Below are 20148 nucleotides of genomic sequence, written 5' to 3'. Positions count from 1 at the left end.
ATATTTTGAAAATAAAATTTTCTTTAGATCCCTATTTTTTTTTAATTGGAGATATTAGTGAATTGGGTTTGTTTTATAAATTAGATAAATTTCAAATGGCTTTTTTGAGATTAGCTTCAGCAGTGGTGAGGAAATGTATAGCTAGTTCGTGGAAAGATCAAATGGATCTTAATTTACAAAGATGGCATTTAGAATTAAGGTTGTGTATTCCATTGGAGAAGATAACATAATTTAAGGGATAAATATTATGTATTTGGATTATTTTAATTTGAAAACTTAAGGATAGGGTTTTGAGTGCCGCTGAGTCTCCTTATCATATATTAAGTGAACTGTGTTTTGTATTCTCTTCTTTTTCTTTTTTTGTGAGTAGTTAGGGGGTTTTGATGCAAGATAGAGGGAGGGTGTAGTTTTGGGTTTGGGCTTTTTTTTATTTGGTAGTTTTTCTGTAAACCATGTTTAAATTTTGATATATTGTTATACTTCACTGGTTGCTTCTATTCTTTCATAAATAAAATATTTTTAAAAAGCTACAAACTCTGGACCTCTGCACCCCTCTCTGCAACTGAATCCTTGACTTACTCATCAGAAGACCGCAGTCAGTATTAATTGGAAACATTGTCTCCTCCTCACTGATTATCAACACAGGCACACCTCAAGGATGCGTGCTCAGCCCACTGCTCTACTCATTATACGCCTATGATTGCATGGCTTGGCACAATTCCAATGCTATCAAATTTGCCAATCACACCACAGTTTTTGGCAGAATCACAAACGGCCATGACGAAGTGTATAGGATGGAGATAGATCAGCTCGTTGAATGGTGTCATGCCAAGCATCTTGTGTTCAGCATTAGCACGACCACGGAGATGATTGTGGACTTTAGGAGGAAGTCAGGGGAACATGACCCATCAAGAGCTCAGAAGTGGAGAGGGTCAAGAACTTCAAATTCATGGGTGTGAACATCTCTGAGTATATGTCCTGGAGCCTCCTTGTCAATGCAATCATGAAGAAGGCTCACCAGCAGCTATACTTTGCTAGAAATTTGGTATGTCACCGAAGACTCTTGAAAACTTCTACAGGTGCAGTTAGGGTCTGGCTGGTGCATCACTTTCACAATGACTAACTAGTAGATTGGCCATTCAGTGAACTGGTTAAGGAAGCCATTTTTGCCTTTCATTCTGGACCACTGTTAACCAGTTCTGTGTGTCCTTTCACTCATCACAAGGCATCCCCGGGAACTGATGATGTCTGAGTGACACATCGAGTAATGGTGGACTGACCCTAAATCCTGATCAATGTATTATGATGTTGTATTTAAACAAAATGAATCATGTCTAATTATAACATACCAGTGAGCATTATGTACAGCACAGTATGAGCTCTTCAGTCCCTGTTGTTGTGCCGACCTATATAAACCATTATAAATTTATAAAAGATCGTGGGGAAAGTGATATAAAATACAAAGCATCACAATTTATAAAGACTTTGAGAAAGTTTTAGTGGCAATAGCACACACTTTATAAAGACTGTGGGAAAGAGCGATGGTGGACCTGCCCTCCCAGAATTCTGAGCAGCAGAGAAAGGGATCATGGAGGGGTCCCGCTCCCACTGCGACTTTCCCACAGGCCTTTAGAAAGGTTTATACAGGTTAGCAAAATTTATATCTTTTTAATCTTTTGTTTCCTTCACATACCTGCACTCACGCAAAAATGTCATCAACACGTCGCTACTTTGTCCCTGGATGGTCCATGTCCCTTTCACACTGGGCTAATCAGCACAAAGGTATCAGTTGATGCTGGGGATGATACAATCCATCATTTGATGCCTTGTGCTGGTTAAGGAGCGTTCACACTGGACCTTTAACCATTAGATTAGCCATCAATTACCAGGTCAAGGTGTCAGTGTGAAAGGGGATGTCTAGTATGGAGACGCCAACTTCAGGGTGATAAAACTCCAGGGGGTTGTTAACTCTGCCTGCGACATCACAGGCACTAGCCGTCACTCCAATATGGACATCTACATGAGGTGGTGTATTAATAAACCAGCCTCTATCCTCAAAGACTCCCTCCACCCAGACCATGCCCTATTCACTCTGCAACCATTGGAAAAAAGGTATAGGAGCCTGAAGACAAGCATTCAGCGGCACAAGGACAGCTTTTTTTCTCCATTGCCATCAGATTCCAAAGACACTGGCTTACATTTCGTGCATTCTTTTGTGTTTTTTTTTATTTATCGTTGTTAAAGTGGTTTATATGAATGGTTGCACTATGAATGCTGTGGCAAAGCACCGAATTTTGTGACTTGTTCATGTCAATAAATCCTGAATTTGGTTCTGATTTTGACAATCGTTAAGGAAAACAAAAATTCAAGAAATTTAAATATGAATCAATTGTGGTACATAAGGAGGCTGATTTTGGCCAGAGATTAAAGAATAGCATGTAAAGCATGTAGTGCAAGATTTGGCTGATTACATGACTGTAGACGAGATAGACAACAGACTCGCCAAGGCAAATAGCGCCTTTGAAAGACTACACTAAAGAGTCTGGAAAAACAACCAACTGAAAAACCTCACAAAGATAAGCGTATACAGAGCCTTTGTCATACCCACACTCCTGTTCGGCTCCGAATCATGGGTCCTCTACCAGCATCACCTACGGCTCCTAGAACGCTTCCACCAGCGTTGTCTCTGCTCCATTCTCAACATTCATTGGAGCGACTTCATCCCTAACATCGAAGTACTCGAGATGGCAGAGGCCGACAGCATCGAGTCCACACTGCTGAAGATCCAGCTGCGCTGGGTGGGTCACGTCTCCAGAATGGAGGACCATCGCCTTCCCAAGATCGTGTAATATGGCGAGCTCTCCACTGGCCACCGTGACAGAGGTGCACCAAAGAAAAGGTACAAGGACTGCCTAAAGAAATCTCTTGATGCCTGCCACATTGACCACCGCCAGTGGGCTGATATCGCCTCAAACCGTGCATCTTGGCGCCTCACAGTTTGGCGGGCATCAACCTCCTTTGAAGAAGACCGCAGAGCCCACCTCACTTACAAAAGGCAAAGCAGGAAAAACCCAACACCCAACCCCAACCAACCAATTTTCCCCTGCAACCGTGTCTGCCTGTCCCGCATCGGACTTGTCAGCCACAAACGAGCCTGCAGCTGACGTGGACATTTACCCCCTCCATAAATCTTCGTCCGCAAAGCCAAGCCAAAGAAGAAGACCTTGAGAACAGCAGGAATTGCAGAGGGGGAGCAGCGAGAAAAATTCTCAAAACTTCTTCAATGCAGAACATATAATATACTTCAGAAGGCTTTAAAATCAAGGTCTGGATATTTTTTACAAAGAGTTGTAGGAAGAGATTCAGACATGTTGGGAGCTAAAAGTCTCCCAGCTGACTTTGAAGCAAGAGGTCCCAAGACCAAACAACGACAAGCCCCCTGAACAGGCTGGTGGAAGAAGGTGGGGACAATCCCAGGCAGGGGTGTTTTCTGATAGTGGGTTTAGCCCTGAAGATCCAGGTGAAAGGACTCTCCTGGTTCATATGGAGTACTAAAAATTTTCAGCTTATCCCAGAAGCTGTCTTCTGGACTGCAGAGAACCAACTTCCAACAGCAAAGCAAATAAAATCAAATGCATCCAACATCATTAAAACAACAGGATGCCACAGGAACTTGCCCCTGATCTACTTCTCCAAAGTACCTAAATTGTTAAGAGAAAATATCATTTTCCATAGCTCTTCCTGTTTAATCACACAACAAAATCTATGTATAACATTAAAATAAGTGTCTGCACTTTTTATATTTCTATTATTAATTCCTGTGCACCAAATATTGGTGGAAATTCAGCACAAAACACCATGACTAATTGGGCAAAATGCTGGCCTTTACCTAAAACATTTTATTGTCTATACATTTTTTATATGCATATTAAAAAGTTTCCTCAATCTCAAGATATTGTCAAATTATTAATTAATGGGTAGTGATTACGTTGTTGGCCAAATACTTAAAAGACAATCAACAACAGGAATTGAAATTCCATAAAGGCTATAACCTAGGTATAGGTAAAAGTGAAATATTGTCATTGACAATTTAAAATATTTTAAATTTAGCCACCCATCACGATAATAGGCCATTTCCAACCCACGAGCCTGTGCCACCCCAAATTAACCAACAAACTATGTACGTTTTTGGAGGGTGGAAGGTAAGTGTATAAGTGAAAATGGCGGCACTGCCGCTGGTGTGGACCAGGGGAGAGCAGGGAGAGGAAACACAGCGCTCCTGCGGGGTTGAGCTGCCCAACCTGACTGCCGTCAGTTCCGTACAGGCTTTAAATGGCTTGTTAATGGAGCCGATGGTTTTTTAAAAATTCTGAGACTGTGGGGTCTGCACCCAAGATGGTGGAACCCACGAGGGGTTCAGACTCCAGGGAAGCAGAAGACTGGTGCAAGGCACCAGAAAACAGGGAGATCATCCATGATTTGAGAAGAAGCAGAGGAGACCCATGGGACAATGACCATGCTGGCAGACCATTGAGGCGCTTTGAGGTTGAAGAACACATAGGCAGTGGGCTGACAGAGATCGAGGCGAGGAACCCACGTGGGCTGCTGGTGAATGCTGTTGAGGGATTCAAACCAGGCAGAAGACTTCTGGAGACTGGCTGAGGGGGTACCAAGTATTGGAACTGGGATGTGAGAGAGTGCCAAGGGCGCTGAATGTTTCCTGATCGAGTCAGAGGTTCAGATTTGGAGTTCGGCTGCTGGTGGTTTGGACTGGACTCTGTATGCCTGCAGGGGGTGTGGCAGCACTGGAGGCGAATCCACGGACACTCAGTGACTGGGGGGAACTCTCTTTTGCTTCTCTACCTCTGATGGTAAGAGGTGCTTCAGACAATTTCTGCCAATGTTGAATTTGCCTTGGTGCAGACTAAAGCAAATTTTGTGTAATATTGCACTGTTCTTACATGACAATAAAGGAATCTTGAATTGGAGCACCTGGAGGAAACCCACATAGACACAGGGAAAATGTACAAACTCCTTACAGACAGTGTGAGCTTTGAAGCTGGGTTTCTGGCGCTGAAATATTGATGTGTATTGAACTAGTTCATAATACCTATCTACCAACCTTGCCTTTTCCGACGTGCATTTGACATCAAGATGCTTGATTCAAAAAATGTATAAAGTGAGCCACCTGGTTCCTCCTGACAAAATGCCTGGAGCTTCTTTGTGTCATATCTAACACTGTTTTGCCAGAAATACAAGCTTAAGGACTCACTGCATCACCCCGACACTGACGTCCATTAGATTATGTCTGCAACACCTGATCCATGACAGGTACCAAGGGTTTGGTCTGATCATGATCAAACGAGCTCCAAAGCAACAATTGAAAGGTTGCCACAAGAATATTTATGTTGAAGTTCTTAAGGATCCCAGAACGTTAACTCCTCTTGAGAGAATGTTTCATAGATGATCACTTGTAGGAGCTCTGAAGTCCACCATAATTGGCACTTTTGAAAAGACTCAACTTCTTGGCTGAAAACAACAAGTCCAGCTTGATGATAAAGATCAGGAGATCCAGAGACTAATGGCATTACCGGCACACACCTACCAGCCACCTTTGAATCACTCCAGTTTGCATACACCCAAAACAGGTCCACAGCAGATGCTATCTTCTTGGCCCTACACACAGTCCTGGAACACTTGGACTACTCTTTATTGACTACAGCTCCACTTTTAACTCAATATTACCAAGCAAACATCCCCAAGCTATGTGACCTTTGACTCAGTACCCTCTCAACAACTGAATCTAGGACTATATCGTAGACTGGAATCAGAGAGGAGTAGTGATAGCATCTAGGACATACAAGGAAGATAGAGGACTGGGAAACTTTTAAAAACTTAGAGAAGGCAGCTAAGAAGCTGATTAGGAAAGAAAAGAGAAATTATGAAAGGTTAGCAAATAATATCAGAGGATTCTAAATGCTTTTTTAAGTATATAAAGAGCAAAAGAGAGACAAGAGTAGACATAGGACTATTCAAAAATGACACTGGAGAGATTGTAATGGGAGACAGGGTGGATAGGCAGAGGAACTGAATAGACATTTTGGATCAGTCTGCAACTGACATGAGTAGCATACTGGACTCTCAAGGGTATCTAGGAAGTGAAATGAGTGCTGTCAATATCATGAGAGAGAAGTTACTTCGGAAGATAAATGGTCTATGGGTAGAGAAGGTCTCCCGGATGGAATGCATCCTCGAATTCTGAAGGAGGTTTCAGTAGAGATTGTAGAGGCATTGGTTATGATCTTTCAGGAATCAAATGGATTCTGGCATGGTTCTAGAGGACAGGAGAATCACGAATGTCACTCCACTATTTAAGGAAGCAGAAAGGAAACTTTAGATCTATTAGCCTGACTTCAGTGGTTGGAAAGATGTTGAAATCAATTGTCATAGATGGGGTTACGAAGTACCTAGAGGAGGATCATAAGATAGGTTCAAGTCAGCATGGTTTCCTTGAAGGAAAATTATGCCTGACAAACCTACTACAATTTTTTGAGGAGTTAACAAACAGGATAGACAGGGGAGAAGCAGTGAATGTTGTATACTTGGACTTTTATAAGGCCTTCAACAAAGTGCCACATATAAGGCTGCTTAACATGATGAGAGCTTATGGAATTAGAGGAAGGATACTAGCATTGGTTAATAGGCAGGCAACAGAGTGAGAATAAAGGGATCCTATTCAGATTGTTTGCCTGTTATTAGTGGTGTTGCACAGGGATCAGTGTTGGGGCCTCTTCTTTTTACATTGTATATAAATGATTTGGATAATGGAATAGATAGCTTTGTGGCTAAATTTGCAGATGACACCAAAATAGGTGGCAGAGCTGGTGGTGCTGAGGACACGGAAAGGCTGCTGAGAGTCTTGGATAGATTAGGAAAATAGGTAAAGAGATGGCAGATGAAATACAATGTTGGGAAGTGTACGGTCACGCACTTTGGTACAAGAAAAAGACAGGCAGACTATTATTTAGATAGAGAGAAAATTCAAAATTCAGAGGTGCAAAGGGACTTGGGAGTCCTCGTGCAGGATCCCCTAAAGATGAACTTCCAGCTTGAGTCAACAGTGAAGAAAGCAAATGTTGGCATTTATTTATCGTGGAATAACATACATACAAGAGTAGGTAATGATGAGACTATAAGGGTGCTGGTGAGACCTCGCTTGGAGTACTGTGAATAGTTTTGGGTGCCTTATTTGAGAAAGGACGTGCTAGCATTGTAAAGGGCTCAGAGAATACTTACAAGAATGTTACCAGGAATGAAAGGGTTAGCATATGAGGAATGTTTGTCTGCTCTTGGACTGTACTTGTTGAGTAAAGAAGGATGAGGAGGGACCTCATAAGAAACATTTCGAATGCTGAAAGGCCTGGACAGAGTAGATGTGACAAAGTTGTTTCCCATGGCCGGGGAGTCTAGTACAAGAGGCCACAATTTCAGGATAAAAGGATGTTAATTTAAAACAATTTAAGGTTTGAGGGAAAAGGTTTAAAAGGTACCTGGGAGCAACATTTTAAATCAGAGACTGATCCACATTTTGAATGAACTTTCAGAGAGAACACCTAAGAAATACAATATGTGAAAGAGTAGGCCATCACACCCAACCTGCCATTCAACAAGATCACAGCTGATCTGGCCATGGATTCAGCTCTACAGACCTGTTCTTTTACCCATAACCCTTAATTTCCCCAATCATGCAAATTTCCATGTATCTGTGTCTTAAATATATTTGATGAGGTAGTTTTTACTTCTTCCTTGGACAGAGAATTCTCCCTGGGAGAAGCATTTCCTCCTTATCTCGGCCATAAATCTACTCTCTCAATTCTCATAAGACTGAGGAACAGAAATAGGCCATTCAGCCCATCGAGTCCATCTTGCCATTTAATCATGAGCTGATCCATTTTCCCACTCAGCCTCACTGCCCAGCCTTCTCCCCACAACCTTTGATGCCCTGGCTAAACAAGAACCTATCAATCTCTGCCTTAAATACACGCAATGATCTGGCCTCCACAACCACCTCTGGCAACAAACTCCACTGATTTACCACCCTCTGGCTGAAGAAATTCCTCTGCATGCATCTCAGCTATATTCCCCAGTTCTAGACTGAAATACTAGTGGAACTTTCCTGCTTCTATTTCACCTGTTTCTATCATAATTTTAGTTTTACTCAGATGCCCCACTCAGGGAATAGAATTCCAAGCAATTTAATCTCTCCTCATAGGCTAGCCCCTTTATCTCCAAAACTCAATCAGGTGAACCTCCTCTGCCCCACAAGGTCAATATGTCCTTTCTCAAGTAAGAAAGACCAGAACTACACTCAGTACTCTAGGTGCTGCCTTACCTGTACCCTCTCCAGTTCACCCTATTGAGACCATCTGAAACAAAAGTGTGGTGATATACCGCTAGCCGACTGCAGGGGGGGGGGGCGATCACTGGACCTGCAGGAAGATCACCGGAGGACAGGCCACACCAGTTGCAGCATAAACTCCCAGCTTTTCAAACCCACTAATGAAGAAGGTCAACATTCATTTGCCTTCGATTACCATTTACACCTCCAAAACAAACTGTGATATTCGTGCACAAGCACTCCCAAAGGCTGGACTCTACAAATATTGTTTTATGAGTAGGAAAGTCTCGGTTGGTTAGTGTGAGCAATTCCTTTGATCGTTCAACATTCTCACTGCCCGTGGGAAGAAACTGTTCCTCAGCCTGGTGGGCCTGGCTCTCAGCCTCCTGTATCTCTTCCCCGACAGGAGCAGCTGGAAGATGTTGTGTGTGGGGTGGAAAGGGTCCTCAATGATTTTGCACACAACCCCGGTAGATCATGTCGAGAGGGGAGTGGTCTCCAGTGATCCATTCCGTGGAGCTCTTTCTCTGCAGCAACCCATAACACACTGTGATGCAGCCAGCCAGGACGCTCTTGATAGAGCTCCTATAGGTTGACATAATGGTGGCCGGTAGCCTTGCCCGCTTCAGTCTTCTCAGGAAGTGCAGTCACTGTTGCGCCTTCCTGACAAATGAGAGGTTGGTTGTCCATGAACACCAAGGAACTTGGTGCTCTCCACTCTCTCCACCACAGAGTTGCTGATGTGCAGCAGAGGGTGTTCTACGCTGGCCCTCTCAAGTCCACGATCATCTCCACCTTGTCCACATTGAGATGCCCGTTGTTGCTCTCACACCATTTCACAAGAATTTCCTCCTCTTCTCGTTGCTGACGAGGCCGTCCGCCGCCACGTCATCTGGAAACTTGATGATACTGGTGGAGCCGGATCTGGTGATGCAGTCGGCGTCAGGAGCGTTAAGCGGGAGAGGTCTGAGCCCACAGCCCCAAAGGGCCTGTTGCCCGCTGCACGACTCTATATTGCCTGATGATGTGCACACTCTGAAAAATCACTTCTTTGAAAATAATTCGAGGTGGTTGTTCGATCAATGTGACCTTTCTGCGATGCACGGCCGCCGCCCAAAACTCGAGAAAGACTGTGCAACAGGCTTGATTCAGTTCAAAGTCCCTGCTCCAGTGGGAGCTGCACTGCAGGGACTGGCTCGGGAGGGGCCGGCCCAGGATGAGATCCCGGGCGGTTGATTGACAGCCCAACGGGTGGAGTTTGGTCGAGTCAGCTCGGTTGATTGACAGCCGGCCGGGTGTGGCCTGTCCTCCGGTGATCTTCCTGCAGGTCCAGAGATCGCCCCCTGCAGTCGGCGAGCGGTATGTCACCACACTTTCGTTTCAGAGTGAGCGAGGCCACCGACCCACTCTCAGGAGCACCCCAAATTGGGGCTTGCAATGGACATGTGCACTGAACCCATGACAACAATTAAACTGTTTGCAGTGGCATGAATCACTTCCTCATATTCCAAAGCTCATGATTCTGCTCTGGTTGCGCCAGCACCCGGAGCCAAATCTGGATTCCAAGGCTCGGGATCCGGCCAGAGTTGGCGGCCAAGTGGGCCGACCATGACGATGCCCGGGTGGTTGCAGGAAAGGCTCATGGTCGGGATGCCCGGGTCGTTCCAGGGAAGCCTCATGGTCGGCCCCACTGGCCGGCGAGACCCAGCGCCGTGAAAATGGCGGCGGCCGCCGCATCCGCGGGCCGTCTGTGCGACAGCAACCCGGCCACTCCAGGAGCGCAGTCCGGCAGGGTGAGTGGAGGGAAACGGCGCCCTCAGTCCCTCTGCCTTCCGGACGACTGAGGGCCGGGCCGGGCCGGGCCGGGCCGGGCGATCCTTCCCTCCGCTGAGCCGGGGGTGGGGGGGTTTGTTTCTGGGCGCCGCCCGCCTCGGAGAGGCGGCGAGGGTTGATTATGTGTTTGCTGCTCAGGGAAACAGCGGGAAGGTCACGCGGTCGGTGCAAAGCGGAACAATCTTTGGGGGGGGTCCTGGTGCAAGGGCCTGTCTCCCACCCTAAGGGCCTCTGCAATCCCGGATGCTTCCAGCCACCAGGACCAACCATGCCTATACAAGAATGGTGTTTTTACTGAACCCTCTCCTAACTAGAGAAGTTAGGGCTTCACAGCAACTGTGGGTCTGTTCCAGGCCCTTCGTCCCATCGTGTTGTGCTGACACTCAACAAGCTAAACCTTCCCAACCTTCCACCCATAACTACTGTTTTTCTTGTATCCACGTGCCTGTCTCAGAGTCTCCACCACCACCCTTGGCAATGCATTCCAAGCATCCGCTGCTCTCTGTGTCCTCACCTTGCACAGATGCCCTATGGTGTTTACGACTCTCGTGCTGGCTGTCCCCACCCTACCTTATTGCTTCTCAGAATCTCCTAGATTTCCATTAAGTCACCGCCCATCCTCCTTTGCTCCAAAGAGAAAAGCCCCGGCTCTGTTAACCTAAGCCACGTTCTCCAATCCAGGCAACATCCTGCTCAATCTACTCCACATCCAATCCTTTCCACCTCCTTCCCGTAATGAGAGGACTGGACCTGAACAGAGGGATTTGCACAAGTTCTCGATGGTAAATGCACAATAGGGTGAACCTGCTCTGCCCAGTATTGGAGAGTGAGACAACCAAACAAGGTTCTTTGCACAGAGCAAGGTCCCATGAACAACACTGTAACAGCATGTTGTGGAGTGAGTCAATTATTGATCAAGGCAATCACATTATCATTTGGGAGATGAGTTAACAGTGGTTCATTGGGAGAAATTTTAAAAAACACAAAGTGCTGGAAGCACTCGTCGGGTCAGGCAGCACCTGTGGAGAAAGAAATGGTGGATTAGATTTAGAATTGGCCTGATATGAGAAAACTGTTGATGGAGGGATGGTTCTCTGACTGCAAGGGTGTGGTCAGTGGCAATTCGTAGCATCACCGTTTGGAGAAAAAATGTAGATTATATAATTAGTAAGTTTTGCAGAAGACGATTGTCAAAGAATACAACAGAATGTACAGTAAAAGTCCATGACTTCTGTGTATCTGTGGTGCTTACGCAATGCACACAAAAGGCCGCTGAATTTAAAACAAATTTGAGAGTTTTTGAGAAGTCCAGATTCTCGGGTGATCAGGATTTCTGGCATCTGGATTTTTGGACTTTTACTGTACATTTGTTGCAGATGGTGTTTAATCCAAACTAAGAGGAGATGCTTCACTTTGGGAGGTGGATTGTAACTAGAATATTCAGGAAATTTAGACATAACAGCACAGTAACGGGCCATTTCAGTCCACGAGCCCGTGCCACCGAATGACACCCAATTAAACTACAACTCCAGTACGTTTCAAAAGGTGGGAGGAAACTGGAGCCTCTGGGGAAATTGGACTTAGGCACAGGGAGAACGTACTAACTCTTTACAGACAGCATGAGATTCAAATCCTGGTCGAAATCACTGCTGCTGTAAAACTTGGGCTAACCACTACACCAACTGTGTCACATGATGGCAGAAACCTTGGAAGCATTGAGGTACAAAGTGGACCGTGGGTGCAAGTCCACAGCTCCCTGGAAATTGTAACATGAGTGGACAAGATGATAAAGAAGGCGTATGGCATGCTTGCCTTTGTCAGTCAGGGAAATGTGTATGAAATTTCGGAAATTACGTTGCAACTTGGTCAGGTGATATTTGTGTTAGTAGGCCCTTTCAAACTGCAGCACCCGGGTAACTCTCCTGGGACCCGTCTACAATTACTGGATCGAGGGCGCTGGCAGAGAGGTTCCAGTGGAATTATGGGTAAGGAAAACTGCTATTGCTCCCACACTCCCGCATTCACCCATCGCTGCGAACCAAAGTGGCGTTCGTAGCGATAGCACATCGCGACCCATCTCTTGAAAAACCCTCGATTGCAGCCCCCCCCACTCTCCCCCCTCCCTCAACCAATCACGCCAGCAACTTCTCTCCCCCCTCCTCAATTGTGGCAGCGGTCTCTCTCCCTCCCAATTGCAGCCCCCCCACTCTCCCCTCCCTCCCAATTGCAGCCCCCCCACTCTCCCCTCCCTCCCAATTGCAGCCCCCCACTCTCCCCTCCCTCCCAATTGCAGCCTCCCACACTCCCCTCCCTCCCAGATTGTGGCAGCAGCATCTCAGCCAGGGGTTTCCCTGCGACACAAGCGCTGATGTCACCAGAGTAACTGGGTCAGGCATTTCCCTTTTCAAACTGCCAGACCAAGGCACTTGGGTAAGTTATACGTGGTTCACTGACCACCTCTGAGGTAGGTCAAGGGCCTGGTTGGGTTGCTACCAGGTTGATAGGGTTGGACCCTTTCAAATTGCCATGTATCCTGGGTTACTAACCATGCAAATTGCCTGATTATCCCCATTTTACACAACTGTTTGAAAGGGCCTATTGTGTGCAGTTTTATTTGCTGCAATATAGGAAGGATGTAGAGGTGTTGGAGAGAGTGGAGAAGATGTACAATGGGATGTGCAAAGGAGGGAAAAATGTAGAAATATTATCTATATTTTATGTTCTATTTTAGTAAAGTTGCCTTGGGGTTTGGATCAGGGAAAGACACTCACAGATCACCTTTTTAAAGCAAAGGCACCTAAGTTCAAAGTTGTAAACGGTATTATGTATTATTATTTTTCAATTGAAATACTATAACAATGGATGTTTACTCATGAAGACATCTGTTCAAATAAGAGGCCATCTGCTATATGACTCCGGTGTTTGGGAAACTGAAACTAAAATGAGTATTGCTCAAGCCAGTCATGTGATTAAGATACTTGAATAAACCATTTTAATTCATCAGAAAGTAATTTGGAGAACCAGAATTAAAGTGACTTCGGGGAAGATGATCACTTCTGCAGCTTCATGTTAGAGGAAAGCAGTGTTTGCTGTGGCCATTGTAACTGACCCGTATCTGGGTAAAGAAAGCAAAATCATTTTTTCATTTGGATCGTGACTGTTTTTATGGTTATTTCATTTAACCCTTGCCTGAGTTTGTGGAAATGTCAAGGAAAAGGGGAATTGTGAAAAATCATTTGTATGAAGAAACATATCTCTGAAAGCACTCGACAAGAATTTGAGTTTTGAGAAGTCTGATGACTAGGTGTTATGAGCCCAGAGGACTCCAAAACCCAGCAGCAATAGAAATTCACCCAGTCAAGGGTTACTTAAACAAAAGTTGCTTTTAATTTTCTTTAAACATAATAACAAGATCAATCTTAAACTTATTACTATTAACTTAACCCCCTTCTAATTCTAAGAGCACATGTATGTAATGTGAATATGTTCATGAAAGTTCTCTGTTTCACTGTCCAATCATTCACTTTTCACTTCTCCAAGTTCACAGGTATCTGGCAATTCTCATACTCTGCACAGAATTCAATATTTATAATTTTCACCAGGCCTTGGTGCTTAAATTTAAATGGTTACTGCTCAGGGAAGGTTCTTGTTGGTTTCAGAGAGAAATTTGTTGCTCGTTAGACACACACAGACTAATTTCTTTCAATCAGTCACTTAAGTATCTTGCCGAAGAAACTTGCCCCATCCTGGATTTTTCAAGTCATAACCTCTTCTTCCAGGTCTCGACAGAGTTCCTCTTGATTCCCTTATTTCAGGAGAAACACTCGAGCCAGTCATTCCCCTTGTGAGGACTACAAGGGTCTTCATCAGGCTGAACCCAGAACTTACAACCCATCTTCAAAATGGGGTTTTCAACAAGCATGCCAGCTTGCCATTTTGTAGCCTCAACTGCTACTGAAGAACTTCTCTCTCTCTCTCTCTCTCTCTCTCTCTCTCTCTCTCTCTCTCTCTCTCTCTCTCTCTCTCTTCCCCCCCTCTCCCCTACCCCCCCCAAATAGAAGAATCATTTGGCTGTTTATTTTTCTTTCTGCTTGTAAAAACCATATGACTTCCTATAGGGCATCAAACCCGATCTTTGAAAGGTCTTATCAGCATTCTGAACCTGGACTTTATTATCCAAACACAATAGATCAGCATTTTTCATGGCTTCTACAAAGCCAACCAGAGTCTCAACATCCAGCTTCACCAGAGCTCTTGCATTTTAAGTAAGATGTCTTTTGTGAAGTGTTACTGTTTGTGAAGTATCACCTACACTAAACCCCCCCACAATCTATCTCATATAAAGACATATTTTACCCGTTACTATTCTAACATTACCCCATAGCACTCAGTGTTTCACCTACTCCATAATTACTGTTGAACATCAGTTTAAAGAATTATTTTCAACACAAGATTTCTAAGATTGAACTTTCAATGGACTTTTCAGAAGCTGTACTGGTTTGGTGATCCACACACACACACATTTGCGCATAGCTTGGTTTAAGTTTAAATTTAAGTAGGATGTTCTGTTAATAGTTATTAATAACATTTATTGTTTTAAGATACCATTGTCTTGGTGAATTTCTATTGCTTCTGGTCTATGATGTAAAAATGTTTTGAGCTGGAACCTTTTGTCAAGGAATGAGCAAAAAGCAGGCAAGCTCCTGAATAAAAAGGTGGGGGAGGAGGGAAGAAGGGCGGGGGAGGTGTGGTGGCCAACAGCCAAGAGGCCCAAGGTGAATGTGGTTAGGAGGGCATCATATGTCAGGAGTAAGGTGGAATTGACATGGAGCTGAGAATTGCATGGAAAGTGTTAATCAAGGTGCATAATGTAGACAGCAGGTCAGAGGGTAACTATGGAAGAAATTTTATGAAGGTTGACACTGTCACTAACAATAATTGAGAACAAATCTGTGAAAGAAAGTTTGTGCCAACAGCTTTGAGTATTGGCACTAAGATATTTGGCAAACAGCCCGTTTTAATACAACATTTGTTTATCAAGATATTATTTAAAGTCAAGCCTAAACCAAAGTCAAGGATGTTAACAGAGATTATTGACATTTTCTCCTTCACATTAGATAAAACTAAGATTTTAGTACCAAAAAAAAATGAAGGCTTTAATGTACTAATCACAAGTTTATTCCATGATGTAATCCTATTTCTGTAACAGCTTGTTTGTCTCTATGTATAAATGTATGTGCTTGTAAAGAGTAAATTTTAGCAGTGGAGACTGCTACCAACTCTCCATAATATATCATGTGAAATAGTCTGTGAAACGGATTCCTTCTGCTAATTTCGTTGACATATTTGGCGTAGTTGGCAGTATCCCTTTTAAAACAGGATCGAAAGTTAATTTTGTTGACAGGTATCAAGGTTAGGTATTTGACATTGGTAGAGAAAGAGATGCCATTGGAATGGAATCAAGTCAGTGCCACCTCACTCAATTGAATGACAAAGGAGAAGTGTTGAGGGAGAACATCATGGTCAACCATGCGAGTTCTTGGCAGTACACTGAGTCAGGTCACTCATCTGAGTGCTACTGGTAACCCAGTACTACCTGTCACATTGTTGGGCGGTTGGCAACTAAACCAACTCCCCCACCAGGCTTTCCTAGTGCAGAGGGTGGCTAGACACCCTGCAGGATGAAAAACGAGACCTGTCGAGGGGCAGACGAACCCTCTCGTAGAGTCAACAGCCATCTAACAAATGTGCCATGAAGCACAGAAAGGGCATCTCTTGCTTCAAACCTCGGTCTGGCCCTTCACTGCAACAGAATTTCCCACAGCTGTCTTGGACCTCACCATGCTGCTGGATCCAGAAGGGGATGTCGAGAGGGTGGGTCTGGACCTGTGTAAACCCTCTACTCATCTAAAATCTAACTTTGTTTTGGAGGAGTGGGGTATCACATATCAAACCCCACAAACTAAAAGGAACCATTATTCTATTGGATAGATAGCTGGAAGAAGAGAAGACATTGAGGGAAATGAGGGCATTCATACAGATTTCCTTTTCTGACTCTAATAAGTGCCACATTCATGTGCTGCCAGAAATGAAACCGGCATTTGAACCATAAGCCAAAAGCAACCTGTTGGAGGAACTCAATGGGTCGAGTGGCATCAGCAGGGGAAAGTTGATAGATTGTGCTTCTCACTTCTGCAAGTTCACTGGTATCAGGCAATTCTTAGACTGTGCACAAAATTTAACATTTATGAATTTTCACCAGGTTCCGGTGCTTAAAGGTAAATGGTTAGTGCTCAGGAAGGTTCTTGTTTGTTTCAGAGAGAGATTTGTTGCTCGTTGGACTAACCATATAACCACTTACAGCACAGAACAGGCCAGTTCGGCCCTAGTAGTCCATGCCGTAACAAATCCCCACCCTCCTAGTCCCACTGACCAGCACCCGGTCCATACCCCTTCAGTCTTCTCTCCATGTAACTATCCAGTCTTTCCTTAAATGTAACGAATGATCCCGCCTCAACCACATCTGCCAGAAGCTCATTCTACATCTCTACCACCCTTTGCGTAAAGAAATTTCCCCTCATGTTCCCCTTATAATTTTCCCCCTTCAATCTTAAACCATGCCCTCTTGTTTGAATCTCCCCCACTCTTAAATGAAAAAGCCTATCCACATTTACTCTGTCTGTCCCTTTTAAAATCTTAAACACCTCTATCAAGTCCCCCCTCAATCTTCTATGGTCCAGAGAAAAAAGCCCTAGTCTACACAACCTTTCCCTGTAACTCAAACCTTGAAATCCTGTCAACGTTCTCGTGAACCTTCTCTGCACTCTCTCTATTTTGTTTATATCTTTCCTATAATTTGGTGACCAAAACTGTACAAAGTAATCCAAATTTGGCCTCACCAATGCCTTGTCTTCTTTCTTCTTCTTTGGCTTGGCTTCGCGGATGAAGATTTATGGAGGGGGTAAATGTCCACGTCAGCTGCAGGCTCGTTTGTGGCTGACAAGTCCGATGCGGGACAGGCAGACACGGTTGCAGCGGTTGCAGGGGAAAATTGGTGGGTTGGGGTTGGGTGTTGGGTTTTTCCTCCTTTGCCTTTTGTCAGTGAGGTGGGCTCTGCAGTCTTCTTCAAAGGAGGTTGCTGCCCGCCAAACTGTGAGACGCCAAGATGCACGGTTTGAGGCGATATCAGCCCACTGGTGGTGGTCAATGTGGCAGGCACCAAGAGATTTCTTTAGGCAGTCCTTGTACCTTTTCTTTGGTGCACCTCTGTCACGGTGGCCAGTGGAGAGCTCGCCATATAACACGATCTTGGGAAGGCGATGGTCCTCCATTCTGGAGACGTAACCCACCCAGCGCAGCTGGATCTTCAGCAGTGTGGACTCGATGCTGTCGACCTCTGCCATCTCGAGTACTTCGATGTTAGGGATGAAAGCGCTCCAATGAATGTTGAGGATGGAGTGGAGACAACGCTGGTGGAAGCGTTCTAGGAGCCGTAGGTGATGCCGGTAGAGGACCCATGATTCTGAGCCGAACAGGAGTGTGGGTATGAAAACGGCTCTGTATACGCTTATCTTTGTGAGGTTTTTCAGTTGGTTGTTTTTCCAAACTCTTTTGTGTAGTCTTCCAAAGGCACTATTTGCCTTGGCTAGTCTGTACAATTTCTTCATAACCTCCCTACTCTTGAATTCAATACTCCGATTTATGAAGGCCAACATTCCAAATGCCTTCTTCACCACACCATCTACCTGAGTATCAGCCTTGAGGGTACTATTTACCACAACTCCTAAATCCCTTTGTTGCTCTGCACATCTCAATAGCCTACCATTTAATGCATATGACCTATTTAGATTTGCCTTTCCAAAATGTAACACCTCACACTTATCTGTATTAAATTCCATCAACCATTTCTCAGCCCACACCTCCAGCCTTCCTAACTCACCTTTTAATCTACAGTAATATTCCTCACTGTCCACAGCACCACCAATCTTTGTATCATCCGCAAACTTGCTTATCCAATTCTCCACCCCTACTTCCAGATCGTTAATATGGCTTGGCTTGGCTTCGCGGACGAAGATTTATGGAGGGGGTAAAAAAGTCCACGTCAGCTGCAGGCTCGTTTGTGGCTGACCAGTCCGATGCGGGACAGGCAGACACGATTGCAGCGGTTGCAAGGGAAAATTGGTTGGTTGGGGTTGGGTGTTGGGTTTTTCCTCCTTTGCCTTTTGTCAGTGAGGTGGGCTCTGCGGTCTTCTTCAAAGGAGGCTGCTGCCCGCCAAACTGTGAGGCGCCAAGATGCACGGTTTGAGGCGTTATCAGCCCACTGGCGGTGGTCAATGTGGCAGGCACCAAGAGATTTCTTTAGGCAGTCCTTGTACCTTTTCTTTGGTGCACCTCTGTCACGGTGGCCAGTGGAGAGCTCGCCATATAATACGATCTTGGGAAGGCGATGGTCCTCCATTCTGGAGACGTGACCCATCCAGCGCAGCTGGATCTTCAGCAGCGTGGACTCGATGCTGTCGACCTCTGCCATCTCGAGTACCTCGACGTTAGGGGTGTGAGCGCTCCAATGGATGTTGAGGATGGAGCGGAGACAACGCTGGTGGAAGCGTTCTAGGAGCCGTAGGTGGTGCCGGTAGAGGACCCATGATTCGGAGCCGAACAGGAGTGTGGGTATGACAACGGCTCTGTATACGCTTATCTTTGTGAGGTTTTTCAGTTGGTTGTTTTTCCAGACTCTTTTGTGTAGTCTTCCAAAGGCGCTATTTGCCTTGGCGAGTCTGTTGTCTATCTCATTGTCGATCCTTGCATCTGATGAAATGGTGCAGCCGAGATAGGTAAACTGGTTGACCGTTTTGAGTTTTGTGTGCCCGATGGAGATGTGGGGGGGCTGGTAGTCATGGTGGGGAGCTGGCTGATGGAGGACCTCAGTTTTCTTCAGGCTGACTTCCAGGCCAAACATTTTGGCAGTTTCCGCAAAGCAGGACGTCAAGCGCTGAAGAGCTGGCTCTGAATGGGCAACTAAAGCGGCATCATCTGCAAAGAGTAGTTCACGGACAAGTTTCTCTTGTGTCTTGGTGTGAGCTTGCAGGCGCCTCAGATTGAAGAGACTGCCATCCGTGCGGTACCGGATGTAAACAGCGTCTTCATTGTTGGGGTCTTCTACTTCCAGATCGTTAATATATATAATAAACAATAGTGGACCCAGGACCGATCCCTGAAGAACTCCACTAGTCACTGGCCTCCAATTGGACAAACAATTTTCTACCACTACTCTCTGACAGCTCCCATCCAACCATTGCTGAATCCATTTCACTACCTCCTTATTTATACCTAATGCCTCCACCTTTTTTCCTAATCTCCTGTAGGGAACTTTGTCAAAAGCTTTACTAAAGTCTAAATAGACAACATCCACAGCTTTCCCTTCATCAACCTTTTTTGTAACCCCCTCAAAAAAACTGAATCAAGTTTGTCAAGCATGATCTACCCCTGACAAAACCATGCTGATTACTCCCTATCAATCCCTGTACCTCCAAATATTTATAAATACCATCCCTCAGAACACTTTCCATCAACTTGCCCACCACAGACATCAGACTCACGGGCCTATAATTCCCAGGTTTACATTTGGACCCCTTCTTAAACAGCGGAACCACATGCGCCACCTTTCAATCCTTTGGCACTACCCCCGTGACCAGTGACATCCTAAATATCTCTGTTAATGGCCCCACTATCTGTCCAACAAGCCTCCCTGAGTGTCCTTGGGAATATTTTATCCGGTCCCGGAGATTTATCCACCTTTATCTTTTTCAACACAGCCATCACTACCTCCTCGGTTATCCTTATATGCTTCATGACCTCCCCATTATTTTTCTTTACTTCAACTGGTTCAATATTTTTTTCCCTAGTGAATACCGAGG

General features: G+C 45.1%; 2 protein-coding genes across 7 annotated transcripts in view; one reads left to right on the top strand and one right to left on the bottom strand.

Annotated features, from left to right (window-relative positions):
* Nucleotides 1-20148, top strand: part of phf10 (PHD finger protein 10) — a 95955-nt gene that overhangs the window by 33386 nt on the left and 42421 nt on the right. Inside the window, exon 1 of one of the 5 annotated variants that reach the window (XM_069930804.1) lies at nucleotides 9992-10191. The exons of the other annotated variants lie outside the window; for them this stretch is intronic. Within the exon in view, the coding sequence (XP_069786905.1) occupies nucleotides 10117-10191 (75 nt within the window). The 5' untranslated portion in view covers nucleotides 9992-10116. Of the gene's footprint in view, nucleotides 1-9991; nucleotides 10192-20148 lie in introns of those variants that run through there. 5 annotated transcript variants of the gene reach the window in all.
* Nucleotides 1-20148, bottom strand: part of LOC138760342 (endoplasmic reticulum membrane-associated RNA degradation protein-like) — a 157987-nt gene that overhangs the window by 100361 nt on the left and 37478 nt on the right. The window lies entirely within an intron of this gene.

Source organism: Narcine bancroftii, chromosome 4, assembly GCF_036971445.1.
Source record: "Narcine bancroftii isolate sNarBan1 chromosome 4, sNarBan1.hap1, whole genome shotgun sequence".
Lineage (NCBI taxonomy): Eukaryota > Metazoa > Chordata > Chondrichthyes > Torpediniformes > Narcinidae > Narcine > Narcine bancroftii.
The sequence above is the reverse complement of the archived record's forward strand: the minus strand, read 5'-3'. Positions and strand labels throughout refer to the sequence as shown.